The sequence below is a fragment of the Porcisia hertigi genome, chromosome 32 (assembly GCF_017918235.1).
Source record: "Porcisia hertigi strain C119 chromosome 32, whole genome shotgun sequence".
NCBI lineage: Eukaryota > Euglenozoa > Kinetoplastea > Trypanosomatida > Trypanosomatidae > Porcisia > Porcisia hertigi.
The window spans coordinates 1,309,000-1,321,510 of record NC_090591.1 but is presented as its reverse complement, the minus strand read 5'-3'; the positions used below and the strand labels follow the sequence as shown (position 1 = coordinate 1,321,510).

Sequence of the window (12,511 nt, the reverse complement as noted above, 5' to 3'; positions counted from 1 at the left end):
GTAAAAATATTTTTTCCAAAAATGAGAAAAAAGGAGGCAAAAAATGAAGGGAGCAGTGCGGAGGCCGCGGGGCAAACACAACACACACACACACACACACACACACCACAGTGTACGGAAAGAAAAAAAAGGGTGAGCCGGGAACGGCAAAGACAGCGACAGCGACGAAGTCGACAAGCCCAAACACACGGTCGAGAGAAGCGTGTAGCCCCTTCCCCCTTCCCCCTTCAGCACCACCCCTCTTCCTCCTGCTCCTCCTTTTGCTTTCCTCTTTTTTTTTCAGAGGGGGGGGAGGAGCACAGGGGCTGGACAAGAAAAATATGTTGGGAGGAACTCAACGAGATAGGCCGCTTTGAGACAGACAGGAGCACACAGGCAGGCAGAGTGGATACGCGGTAGTAGAAAGAGAGCAGCCTTTTGTGTGCGTGTGTGTGTGTGTGTGTGAAACCGGGGGAGAATATTTTTTTTTTAAAACGCTATCAAAAATATTTATATAGTCCGCGCTGCCAACAACAACACGAGAAAGCCTGCGAAGGGGGGGGGGGGGGGGGAAGAGGGAAGAGGGAATAAATAAAAGTCTCCGTAAAGTGCATAACCGATGGGGGCACAAAAACGAGCTCGCAAGTCGAGCCCCCGCTGAGCGCCGAAAACGTTAAACACGGCGGGGGTGTGCTGAGGGTTGTCGCGGTTGTTTGGTGCGTATTGCACGGGTCCACCAGCCCGGCGCAGCGACTCGATCCACGACCCGCTGCTCGGACCACCACTGGTCGCCCCCGCTCGTGGAAGCGTGGAGAGAGGGGCCTTGAATTTATGGTGTTCCCACAGCCAAAGAATGGACCTGCTATTGACGTGAAGGGTGGCGATATAGCAACAAGAGGAGCAAGAAAGTAACAGAGTTGAGTCCAATGGCCCTCTTTTAATGGTTTGGATATGCGTTAGAGGTGAAAACAGAACGTCCGTTGATGAGAGTGTGTACAGGTTAGCCTGTGCCTGTGTCTGTCTGCTGAGAATGACTGCACTACACCGGAGTACTACAAGAGGAAAGCAAGCGAGCGAACCAGGGCGAATGAGAACACGAGAGCGAGAGACACGTGTTTGCCATTTAAAAGGGAAAAAATGATACGGTTTGCGCACCCTGCGGTCCCGAGACAGAGAAAGAGAGGGAGGGAGGGAGGGAGTGAAATGTTGAAGTAGACTTCGGTGGTGCGATCGGGGAGGAGGGGAAGGAAAGAGTTGTTGCACGGTACGTCCAAGTACTGCACCATGCAGCTCGAGAAAAATGAACACCGGGAAAGGGAGCGGCAGCTGCAGAGCACAGCCACGCATGGCCACTTTCGGAGTCGACACGGGTTCGGGGCTCTATGGCGCGGTAGAGATGACTTGGGCATTGAGGAACTGGGAAAGACTGAAGACAAGTGTGCGTGACGTGCAGCCAAGGTGCACAGTGTCGGCACGCTTCAAGCAGAAATGCTAGGAAAAGATCTTACATGCACACACGCACAAACGCCTTCCCCTGCCGCTTCTGTCAGCCACCTTTCGACCTGAATATGTGGTGATGGTCAAAGCACAACGCCTTCACCCCTCCACCCCCCCTCCTCCTCTTCCCGTGTGCGTGCACGCACACAGACACGAAAACCACTTGTGAGATGCGTCTCCCCCCCCCCCTCCGTCGCTTCAATTTGAAAAATTTGGAGAGGCATTTTTTCCCTTTTTTGCCCATGGGTACAGGTATGTATATGCATGTGTTTACGTGTGGGTAGTCTAGGTGCTGAGAAAGAGAGAATGGAGAAGGAATCTGGTGGAACCGAGCACTACGCCGTCTCAGCGATAAGACACAGCGGCGCAATGCAAAAAAAAAAAGAGCAAGACAAAGCGATAACACAATGAAGCACCGTTGGCGGGAGCAAACAGGAGAAAGAGCAGCGGGGTGCAGAGGACCGAAAGCAAAATTCCCAGACAAAAACTCTTTTTTTCGTTCCGAAGACGAAGGTCTCCACGGGCAAACCACCAACAATGACACCGATTCGCACGCACGCGGCAGAAGTGGTACAGTTGAGAGCTGAATGAAGGTGTGAACCCCACAGCGACGCAAAGAAGAGCAAGGACAGCCACACGTGGGGTATGCGTACAAACCCACATCGCCCCGTCCCCACCACCACTACCACCACCTCCCCCCTCCCTATATACATCGCTAATACAGATCGCTAGTTGGGGCTATACAAATCTTCACCGTGTTATCGCGCGCCAGCTTGTGTGTCTGGATCAGCTCTCTGCGGCTCAGGAAAGGGTAGAAACCCCAGCCCTTCCCAGCAAAGTTGGCCCCCCAACCTGTGACCTCCCACTCTGCCCAGGTCACCTCAGAGAAGGCAATCACGCGGAAGTCCATGCGCAGACGGTGCTCCAGGGGGAAAAGAAAGAGGCCGAGCCACTCCTCCTCTCCCTCGCCGGGCGAGGGCTCCAGCATCATCGGTGTGAGGCCGGCAGCTTCTGGTGGAAATGCGTGGTCCTCCTCCTCCAGTAAGTGGGTCGCACCAGGCAAAGCGTGCGCTTGTCCACCGTTTATCTCTTTGAGATTGATGTCGGCTCCCTCCCGCGAGTTCAGTGACTTCTGCCTGGATGCCGCAGTGGCCACTGTGCCGGCTGCGCTCTCTGAGAATACCGACGGGGAAGAGACCGCATGGCCCCCACAGTGGTGTGTGTGTGGAAGTGAAGCGATCCGCAGCTCCCACGGCACACCGAGGAGGTGGAACCGAGTGGAACACACCGCCTTCCGCTGTTTTGGCGCGAAGTACCCCGTGGCATTCCCGATAACCCAAACGTAGCCTCGTCGGACGTCCATCAGACAGCGGAGTAGGTGGTGATCCTTCTGTGTGAGCGACGATGTACTGCGGAGCCACGATGGGGGTGATGGAGAAACACAGTCAACGCTTGGCGTGCATGCGGGCATAAGGGCGCTGTTCATTGTCTGCGGCAACCCGTCGCTCTTAGAGTCGCGGTGTGGCGAAGCCCATGCCGTCCGCGCCCGGCTTTGAAACTGAGCCGTCGCAGAGTTAGACCGACTATGCCCGGAACTCGGCACCGAGGACGACGCGGTGACGTGCACTGGCAGAGAGGCAGCTCCGCTGGCGTAGAGCGACTCCGCCGGTGCTGACCGCTCCGACGCCGGGATGCTGGCTTCGTTGGAGGAGACGCTGCCAATGCTCTCCAGCAACCGACACAGACCACCCCAATCCACATCTTGGAGAAACGACTCCCTCCCCTGCCCCCCGGCTTTGTAGTCAGCTATGGCATCGTGCAAGCGCCTCTCGTCATCCTTGTGTCCATCAAAGCTGTCTTTCACCTGATCAACAAGCGAGGGGGTTGTACGAAGAAAGTGCAATAACTCAAGCAGGCTGCCCTCAGAATCACCAGTGCCCTCTCCAACAAAGCCGCCACCGCTCGCCACCACTGTGCTGTTGTAGCGACGCAGTGCCGCGTCTATGGGAATGAATGCTGTGGCGTACTTCTGGAGCACTGTGGCAGTCTCGGCTAGCGGTGGCCTGCACCACGCCCTTTGCAGCCTCTGCATCATGGCAGACTCCGCCGTATGGAGCGCCTGCCTCAGTGCCACGAAGCGCTGCTGAACAAACTGTAGGTCTCGCTGCTGCTGCGCAGTGTAGTGGGCCTGCTCCGCCTTCAGCCCTCTGTCCATCTTATTGCACTGGTCTAAAAAGTCACGCAGCGACTTGTGCAGCGCCTCCGCCTCGGCGTGCACAGCCGTCGCCCCTTCCCCTGCCTCCACTACAACATGAGTGCGATGCGAACCGACGCTTGCGCAGTAGGGACACGTTAGCTCCTCGCATACCGTGCAGTACAGCGACTGGAGGTGGCGGGGGTGAATGCCGCACTTGAACTGATCAAAGGCCGCCGGTGACACCGGTGGGTGTAAAGATGGAGCTGTAGTGGATGCGGAAAGCGGTATGGCGGTGCTAGAGGTTGGGAACACTGACCTCTGCGTTGGCGCGACGACAGCCCCGCCGCTCATCACGCCAGCAAAGTAAGCGCCCGCGTTTGTTGGCAAAAGCGGGGTGCGTGAGGGAGCGCTGTGAGGAGCGGCTGACTGTGGTGCACCGACGCTTCCACTTATTCTTCCACGAGCGCTACTGCCGTGTGTAGAAGAAACCAGTGGCTGTGCTTCGCCGTGACGGTTCGCGCTGCTGCCACGGGGGAAGCCCTGGTAGAGCACGCCGCTATCAAGCGAATGAGCAGGGTCAAATCCGCCCAGCGGCGGAGACGGCGGCAGGCCGCCAGCCGCCATCGACATATTCGCGCTTGCAGAGAGTTGAGATGCGGGTGATCCGAAAAAGGAGGTGTTCGGTGTCGGAAGCCGACTCGGCACCGAGGAGACACGACCACCACGGCAAGGGGCACCATTACTGAAGGGTGAAGAGTTTCGCGATCCCCCGGTGCCGACTGAGTACGCCCGTGACGTCCACGGCCAGCCCATCCTTTGCCCTCTGCCCAGTGTAGCCTCCGCGCCGCCTGTAGCTGTACGGTATGGGGTCGTGGGCTGAGTCCGTCTGTCATCACGGCATGCGGTGTCGGGGTCGCAACCTGGGGTCTTACTTTCCCACGTGATGTGACGCTGGTTCCCGGTGCCAGGGCGAGTGGATGTGGTGTCCCTAACGCCACCCGGTGTAATAGTTGAGGCGCCTTGTCGGTGGGAAAGGGAGTTGTCTTCGTAGCTCCATTCCGCGCAAGCGCCACCGTCGTTGGTCCTCTGCGGAGGATTAGCCGCTGAAAAGGCGTGGCGCCTTCCCATCTCGTCGTTGCCTGTCGACTGCGACCTCTGTCGCGGTCTAGAGCCGCACTGACCCTTCATTTTAGGGGATTTGGATGGAGTGGACACCGACCGCGGCGGCGGCGGTGGCGGCGGTGGCGATACCCTTCTGGCATGACTCGTCCCCTTCTCATCCTTCCTCTCGGACACTGCCTGCGCCGTCGTCCCCGGCGCGGGGACCAGAGTGGCTGTGGCAGCCCGCACACTCGTGGGACACGGCTGCAGTAACAGAGGGGTGGTGGCGGAGGGGACTACGGTCAGCAAGTAGCGGGGTAGCGCCTGGTAACTGTGATGAACTTGCACCTGCACAATGGCTAGATCCTCCTCAGGGAGTTCAGCGGCCCCCTCCGGGCGCGGGCTGCTCCTCTGGGTGTGGGTTCGTATAAAACAAACACTGTCATAGCCTCGCGGTGGTGTGAGAGCAACGGCGGGGAAGGCTTGCTTGTCGTGACACTCGCCCGTGAGGCTCTGGTCAGTCATGAAACGGCGCCCAGGCGCCACCTCGCACAGAAGGAGCTTCTGTGGGGCGGTGTGGGCAGGGCATTTCTTCACGTGCGCGCTGAGCATTGTAGAGGTGAAAATAAACGGTGTGCGGTGCGTATTAGCCGTGGTGGGCTCCGCCCCGGATGGCGGAGAAGGCGCCCGCGAGGCACTACCCACGGCAGGTGGAGCAGAAACCCCCGAACGCGTTGTGTGGCCGTTGGGCGCAGCCGTGATGCTATCGGTGGACTGCAGCTTAGCTGTCAGGGACGCCGGGGCACCGTTATCAAGCCGAAATCCGGATTGTAGCACATCACACACGCTCCCTGAATTGTTACTATAATAAAGAAGCTGAACCTTATCCTGATTACCTGACAATCGTGTGCTGCGAACCTCATCGAACATGCGAGTCAGGAAGGGGCAGCGAATGCGAACCGCGTCCAGCAGCTCAAAGCTCACGTGTTTGTTGCCCAGCCAGCAAGCAACGTGACTGCGCAGCTCATCATACTCGATCCTGTCACGCTGTGCATCCAGTGGCTCCAGCTCAGTGAGCACTGTCTCCATCCAGAGCTGACAGTGAAAAATGCACGACTTCGCGTGGTGAGCGTCGAGTTCGCTGGCGGAGGAAACCCCGCGGTCTGTACCCGTTGTCGCATCCATCTCTCCTGCTGCTGCTGCCGCCACAGCGGCCCCATTTCCTGGAGTATGCGTACTCCGAGGGGAAAGGCGGCTGTCTGCCTGCAACAGCTCACGAACATCACACAGGACTTCGTAGCGACTGTTTGTGTAATTCCAGTAGGAAATGACCTTTGCTTGCTGTCCCACTCGGCTCTCCACTAGCCGCCGCACCTCGTCGACGCGCCGCGGAACTCGCACATCTGGCAGGACGTACGGTTTTTCCAACGCGTCGCAGTACACTACGATGCGCAAGTACGTGTCCTGTGTCGATGTGGACGAAGACGACGCCATGACTCATGCAGCAGCAAGCAAGTGTGCGAATGTACTCCTCTCTGGAGATAAGCCCTTTCCCCCCTCTCCACAGTTGCCTCGCACAACTTTGCAACGTGAGTATACATACACGGTGAGTCTAGAGAGGGAGGGGGAAGGGCGGAAGAGAGGCGCACGTGGACACAGCAGAAAAGGTATTTGGCGTTGGCGCTTAGGAGACAAACCACGATTTGTTTTCGTGAGAAGACGGGACGCCACTTTACCCGAAACAGGGAGGGGGGAAAAAAGGGAGCGCAGGCGAAGGCGTGCCGCTGTGTGTCTGTGTGCGTGTGCGTGTGTGTGTGTGTGTGTGACGTTTACATCCACGTCCATTTGAAGACAGCGAAAGGTATGGAGGGGGTTGTTCAAAACCAAGTGAAAGAAGGGTAAAGAGGGAATAATAGATGAAGAGAAACAAGGGGGAACAAAACTTATCACGGGGGCTATGACCGGGGGACTTCAATGCGCCAAGGAGACGTGCGCTCACGCTGTGCAGCCTTACTGCTCTTTTCTGGTCTACAGAAAGGAGGGGAGCCAAATCAAAAGCAGCACGCGTACGTGAACACACCGACATAATGGGAAAGTGGAAAGAGTTGCAGGCGCACATTCTTGAGGAGGAGTAACGACCCCTTCATCACCGTTGCCGACGCGTTGTGGTTCTTTCGCCGAGGTCAGTCCTCCTCCAAACAAAGGGTCACCACCGCTTTGCCCGCGGTCCACGGCTTCGAGAGAGTCATGACTTCGTGCTCTGTGTGCACAGTGTTTCCCTCTTTCCATGACTTTCCTCCTGTCGCTTCTGGAGTCCACCAGAAGACTGTGCACACCAAAGAGAAAAGAAGAATACATCGGTGTTGGCAAGACACTTTCCTAGAGAGCGGAGGCACACACACACACACAGAGACATATATATATATATATATACTCTGGCGCATGGGTACCCACTTTTTTTGTTGAGGGAGGCTGTGGCGTTCTGCTTGGCTTCTCTATTCTTTCTCACCTGACTCAGGCAAACACTATGGAAAAAACTGAAGGACAGCCCTCTCCTTCTGTGCGTGCGTGTGTGTGTGTGTGATGTTTGTGGAGAGAGAAGAGAGCGCTCACGCACACCCTTCATGACTACACAAACGCACGTACACGCGCACTACGCGCACAGAGAAAGGGGAGGAGATCCCTCTGAGTGTTGAACCCTTAAATAAATGAGATTGAAGACACCAAACCGCTATAAGAGAGAAATAGACACTGACAGGTCCCCCTCCTTCCCTCCTTCCCTCCTTCACCTGCCCTCCACCCCCCATGCTCTGCCGCAGAGACGAACACATCTTAGCGTAGACACGCAGACACCACACCCACTTGCGGGCACACACACACACACACATATATATATATATACTCTGGCGCATGGGTACCCACTTTTTTGTCGAGGGGGGCTGTGGCATTCTGCTTGGCTTCTCTATTCTTTCTCACCTGACTCAGGCAAACACTATGGAAAAAAGTGAAGGACAGCCCTCTCCTTCTGTGCGTGCGTGTGTGTGTGTGTGATGTTTGTGGAGAGAGAAGAGAGCGCTCACGCACACCCTTCATGACTACACAAACGCACGTACACGCGCACTACGCGCACAGAGAAAGGGGAGGAGATCCCTCTGAGTGTTGAACCCTTAAATAAATGAGATTGAAGACACCAAACCGCTATAAGAGAGAAATAGACACTGACAGGTCCCCCTCAATCCCTCCTTCACCTGCCCTCCACCCCCCACGCTCTGCCGCAGAGACGGACACATCTTAGCGTAGACACGCAGACACCACACCCACTTGCGGGCACACACCCACGACTACCACATCATTCGAAAACAATGTGACCAAGCATACTTTTATCAGCGTCAACAACGACACCCCTGCACCCACGCAAACAGCTCTAGTACTCCCCTCATTCACCATCACGTTAGAAGCACAGCGTGGCGAGTAGAACATCTTGATTGGGCATTAAAGCATCCCCGCAACACCATTGACGCACGGCCAATCGCACACCTGACGTCCCACTCCCCCTCCGCTAGAGTCTTTTCATTGGTTGAATGGCTTCATTGGTGGCACCCACCACCTCCATTCAAGCTTGGCTGGTCGCCATCACGGAATACGTGTCAGGTGTGCGTGTATGTATGTGCTTGTTCTGCTTTAGTGTGTGCGCACCACTTGTTAAGGTTAGCAGGGGGAAAAAGTAGAAAAAAGGGGGGAGAGGGAGGTGAATGTGGAAAGAATGATACTTTCGTGAAGGAAAGAGCGGTAAAGACGGGCCGTGAAGATGCAGAGATCATGCGCCCCCCCCCCAAGAGTGCCAGATACGAGCTGCACAATGGAGAACAAGGAGCCACGCACACACACACGCCATCGGCGCTCGCTGCCTGTGGCGGAATAGCTTGTGCCTGCCTGTGCGAAGGTGCCCCCCCCCTCCCTCCCTTCCTCCCTCCCTTCGTTCTTTTCTCATTTTGTATGGGTGGCATACCCGGTCGTGGGGGGAGAGGGGTCATAACTGGTTAAAGAAATCAAGACAATCGGAAGGGGGGGGGGCGCAGAGCGCGGTGTCGGTGAACGGAGTATGTGTAGCCAAGGCAGCCACAAGAGCGCACACAGCGATGTACACACCTCAGCAGGGGCCCGACAAATGAAAGCAGAAACGAATATGACGAGCACCAATAGAGCAGAACAGTGAGGCACACCTTAACTGGTTTTAACGCGGGAAGTGCACAGGCAGCTGCATAGCACCAGAGAGAGGAGGGGTGAGCAGCGAAGGGCTTCAAAGAAGATGCAGGCAGTCATCCCCGCCCGCGAACGTCATACCATGCGCACTGCTAGCTTGGATGAACTCTCACCCTTGCGCACGGTGGACTTCTTGGCTGAAGCCGCAGAGAACCGCCGCTTTGGCTTAGGCGCTGCCGCCTCTGCTGAAGCCTCGCCCCCACCGTTGACATCCGCAACAACTTCCATCAGAGCTGGACGCGCGAGGACCTCTGCGCTACGCGTCAACTCTCGCCACTGCGGCCGCAACACAGACCACAGCCCTGGTGGGCAATACGGCGCTACCCACCCCCCAGAATTGGGTACAGAAGTGCTTCCTTTCCTTGTGGTGGAAGACTTCGATACGGTATCTCGCGCCACCCCCACTGCGGAGAGAGCCACTGGATCCGCAGCAGAAGCGCGCAGGCGCCTCAACGCTACCAGCACCTCCAGCTCTGTCACCCCAGAGAGCTCGCCTAGCGTTCCTGTGGAGAGCGAGTCGGCGTGCGTGTCCACTGCCGACAGCACCGTCTCCCACAGCTCAGGGGTCACATTCAGTGATGTCTGGCAGTGGCTGAGGCTGCAGACGATGAGGTAAAGGCGCTGGCCCGTCGCGGCCGGTAGGAGACGCTGGCACACCTCGACATAGTGGCGCTCGAATGCTGGAGGTAGCGGCACCGTCGCCCCCAGACTTTTGCCTTTGGTGGCAGAGAGCTTGGGAAGAGCCGCAGGCGCACCTTCATCTATCCTGCCTGATGCAGTGCTGTCTCCACGTAATTCAGGTGACACCAGCGGCTTATCGCTGGTGGACGGCGGCGCCTCGGTTAACAGGAGGGCGGAACCCAAGGAGACGCAATCGTTGTCTGCAAAGCGCCATCTCGAGCAAACATCGGTGTCGCTGGATCCCAGTAGGTCTAGCGTGCGCTGGCGAAGCCTGTCGTGTGGATGACGAAGACACCGCAGCGAGCTCCACATGCTCACCAGCTCAGAGACGTGGAAATCGGCGAGCGTGGTACAGGCGCGCTCACACAACTGTCCAGTCATGTCATCGATATGTGTGACTCTGAGCTTTACAAAGCTGTACAGCGCGAGAGAGATATCGCGTGGCGCCGCAGAGGAGGCGCACATCTTGAGACGTGAGATGATCTGCTGTGTAACGCGGATTGAGTCACGCAACACAAATGTGAAGGTGAAGAGTAGGAGACAGAGGTCGTGTACAGTTGTCACCTGCCACTGCTGATGTCGCACCATCATCTGACAAGCTGAAGGCGAGCCGCTGACTGGTCGTGACGTGCTGCTGCGTGCCCCAAGAGCATCGGAAAAGGGGGGTGACGACGACTCGACGGCACGACGCATGAGCTGCTCTGCCGTCTGCGTAAAAAACTCAAGGTCTCGCACGCCGAGACGAGCCAGCTGGTGCAAGTAATCAACCACGCGCTGCGGTGGGAGTTGTGCCCGCTGCGCCTGCACGTACTCCAACACGGCGTGCAACAGCTGCGAGTCCCGGACGCCGCTGCTGCGTGACATTATTTTGAGCGCCCACCCCACCTCTTCCTCTGTGATGGTACGCAGCCAACGCTTCTGGGACCCCCACTGTCGGTAGACACCGGGTATGAGCTCCTCCTTGGCAGACGGCAAATGAGCCAGCAGGGCAGTGAGCTCAAGCTGGGTGCTGCGAGGCGTATTCTGTACGGCAACAGTGATGGCTGGCATGTACTGTACGAGGATTGCCTCTCCGCCGTAGCCACGCAAGGCGAGAAGCGCATCAATCGAGTTTCGAAGTTGTGTAAAGCCTTCGTGCGACGAGAGGTCATTCGAGCGACGAAGGTGATCAACCAAAGCGCGGTAGAAAGCGTGGGGCTGCGATGAAGTGGGCAGCAGTCGCAACGCGTACGGCACTAGCTGCAGCACACGGTGATGATACCAGCCCGTCAGCTCCGTCGCCAGAGCCTCGAGCAAAACCGTGACCACAGCAGATTTAGTGACTGCCGTGGAAGACTTCTCCAGGGCATCGGGGCTCGCTGATGCCGGAAGCTGATTAGAAAAAAGAGCGGCATCGTTGAACTCGAAAGCGGCCACAAGCGATTGAGAAAGGTGGTGCAGCTCCAGTGGCGCATGGCGACGCTGCGGTGTGAATGCGAGAGCAGGAGGGGCGCCCGCAGAAGTAGACGCACTCTTAGCCGGCACCGCACAGGCGGCACCACAGAGCAACTCGGGGTAGTACAAGGCCAGAAGACGTTCGAGCACGGCGTCCATGACGCGCGCCGTCATGACGCGTCGCTGTTCACATTTTTGGAGGAGGTTCAACACCCCCTGAGCATCTGCAGATGCCAAGGCAGTGATGGCGGCCCCCTCGAATGCCTCTAAAGGAGGCTGGAGCGTCGTCACGCGATCTGCCTCTGCCGAGGCCGACAAACCTCGGCTGCTCTGGCTGACACCACCAAGACGGCTGCTGTTGCCGCTGGAAAACGCCACGGCGGCGGCGGCGGCGCTAATGGATCTCTCGATATCTTCGCCGTGAAGTGTTGTCGCATTGGTTAACGCGAGTAGCGACACGACGGGTTGATGCAAATCTTTGTAGCATTGCACCACTTTCTGCAACTGATCTGGTGACAAGTAATTCGACGGCTGCGACGTAATGTGGCGCTCAGCCGCAACAAAAAAATCTGGATAATCCTTGATACCTTCCGCACAAAAAGCCGCGATGACACCGCAGAGCTGCTTGCCGTCGAACGAGTCTAGGTAGCGGAGGCAGTGCTCTGCCAGCAGGTGCCACACCTGCACCTCCTCTACCCCAGCTCTCTGCAGCGCCTCGATCAAGAGTAAAACGGTGCTACCCTGCGAGAAGAGAAGCGGCGCATCGCTGGGCGGATGCGAGCCAGCAGCAGAGCGCGCCGCAGCCCCATCCGTCACAACCGATGACGCACCGGTGTAGGTGTTTAGCACAGTACCTAGCAGCGGCAGCGCCGTCGCCGTAATGTCGGTCTGCGCTCCCAGCGCACAACACGCCGCCAGTGTGGTGCACAACTGTGGAACTGACATGGACGGCGCGCTGAGCTGTACGAGCTGCACTGCCTCCGTCGCAACAGCACTGCTGCCCAAGTGGAAGTACGCGAGGCTGTCTAAGAGGTTGCACAAAGCGGATGGGCTAATGGTGTATGGGGAGTAACTTAAGGCGCTGCCGCCGCCGCCGTCATGGCCCCACCGGCCCACCGAGACCGGAGAGGGTACGCTGCCACCTTCACAGCCCCCCGTGTAAAACTGCGGTACCTGATGCTTGAGCTCCTGCAACGAGGGCTGGAGGGACAGGCGCAGGAGCTTGTTCTTGAGCGTGTCGCCCAGCACAGCGTCAGGCAACACGGCGTGGACGCGCCGCAGGTGGTATATGTCATGAATGACCTTATTGAGCATAGTCCTTCTGCTTGTTTGTTTTTGGCGAGGGAGGGGGAAAGGGGG

General features: G+C 57.5%; 2 protein-coding genes across 2 annotated transcripts; both read right to left on the bottom strand.

Moving 5' to 3' along the window:
* Window positions 1-2,191: 2,191 nt before the first annotated feature.
* JKF63_02705 (uncharacterized protein) lies at window positions 2,192-6,268 on the bottom strand (the record flags this gene model as incomplete). The annotated part of the gene is made up of 1 exon (XM_067898729.1): window positions 2,192-6,268. One exon carries the CDS (start codon window positions 6,266-6,268, stop codon window positions 2,192-2,194), a length of 4,077 nt encoding a protein of 1,358 aa, XP_067754886.1.
* Window positions 6,269-9,112: 2,844 nt separating this feature from the next.
* JKF63_02704 (uncharacterized protein) lies at window positions 9,113-12,466 on the bottom strand (the record flags this gene model as incomplete). The annotated part of the gene is made up of 1 exon (XM_067898728.1): window positions 9,113-12,466. The coding sequence occupies one exon, from the start codon at window positions 12,464-12,466 to the stop codon at window positions 9,113-9,115; it is 3,354 nt and encodes a 1,117-aa protein (XP_067754885.1).
* Between the last annotated feature and the right edge of the window lie 45 nt (window positions 12,467-12,511).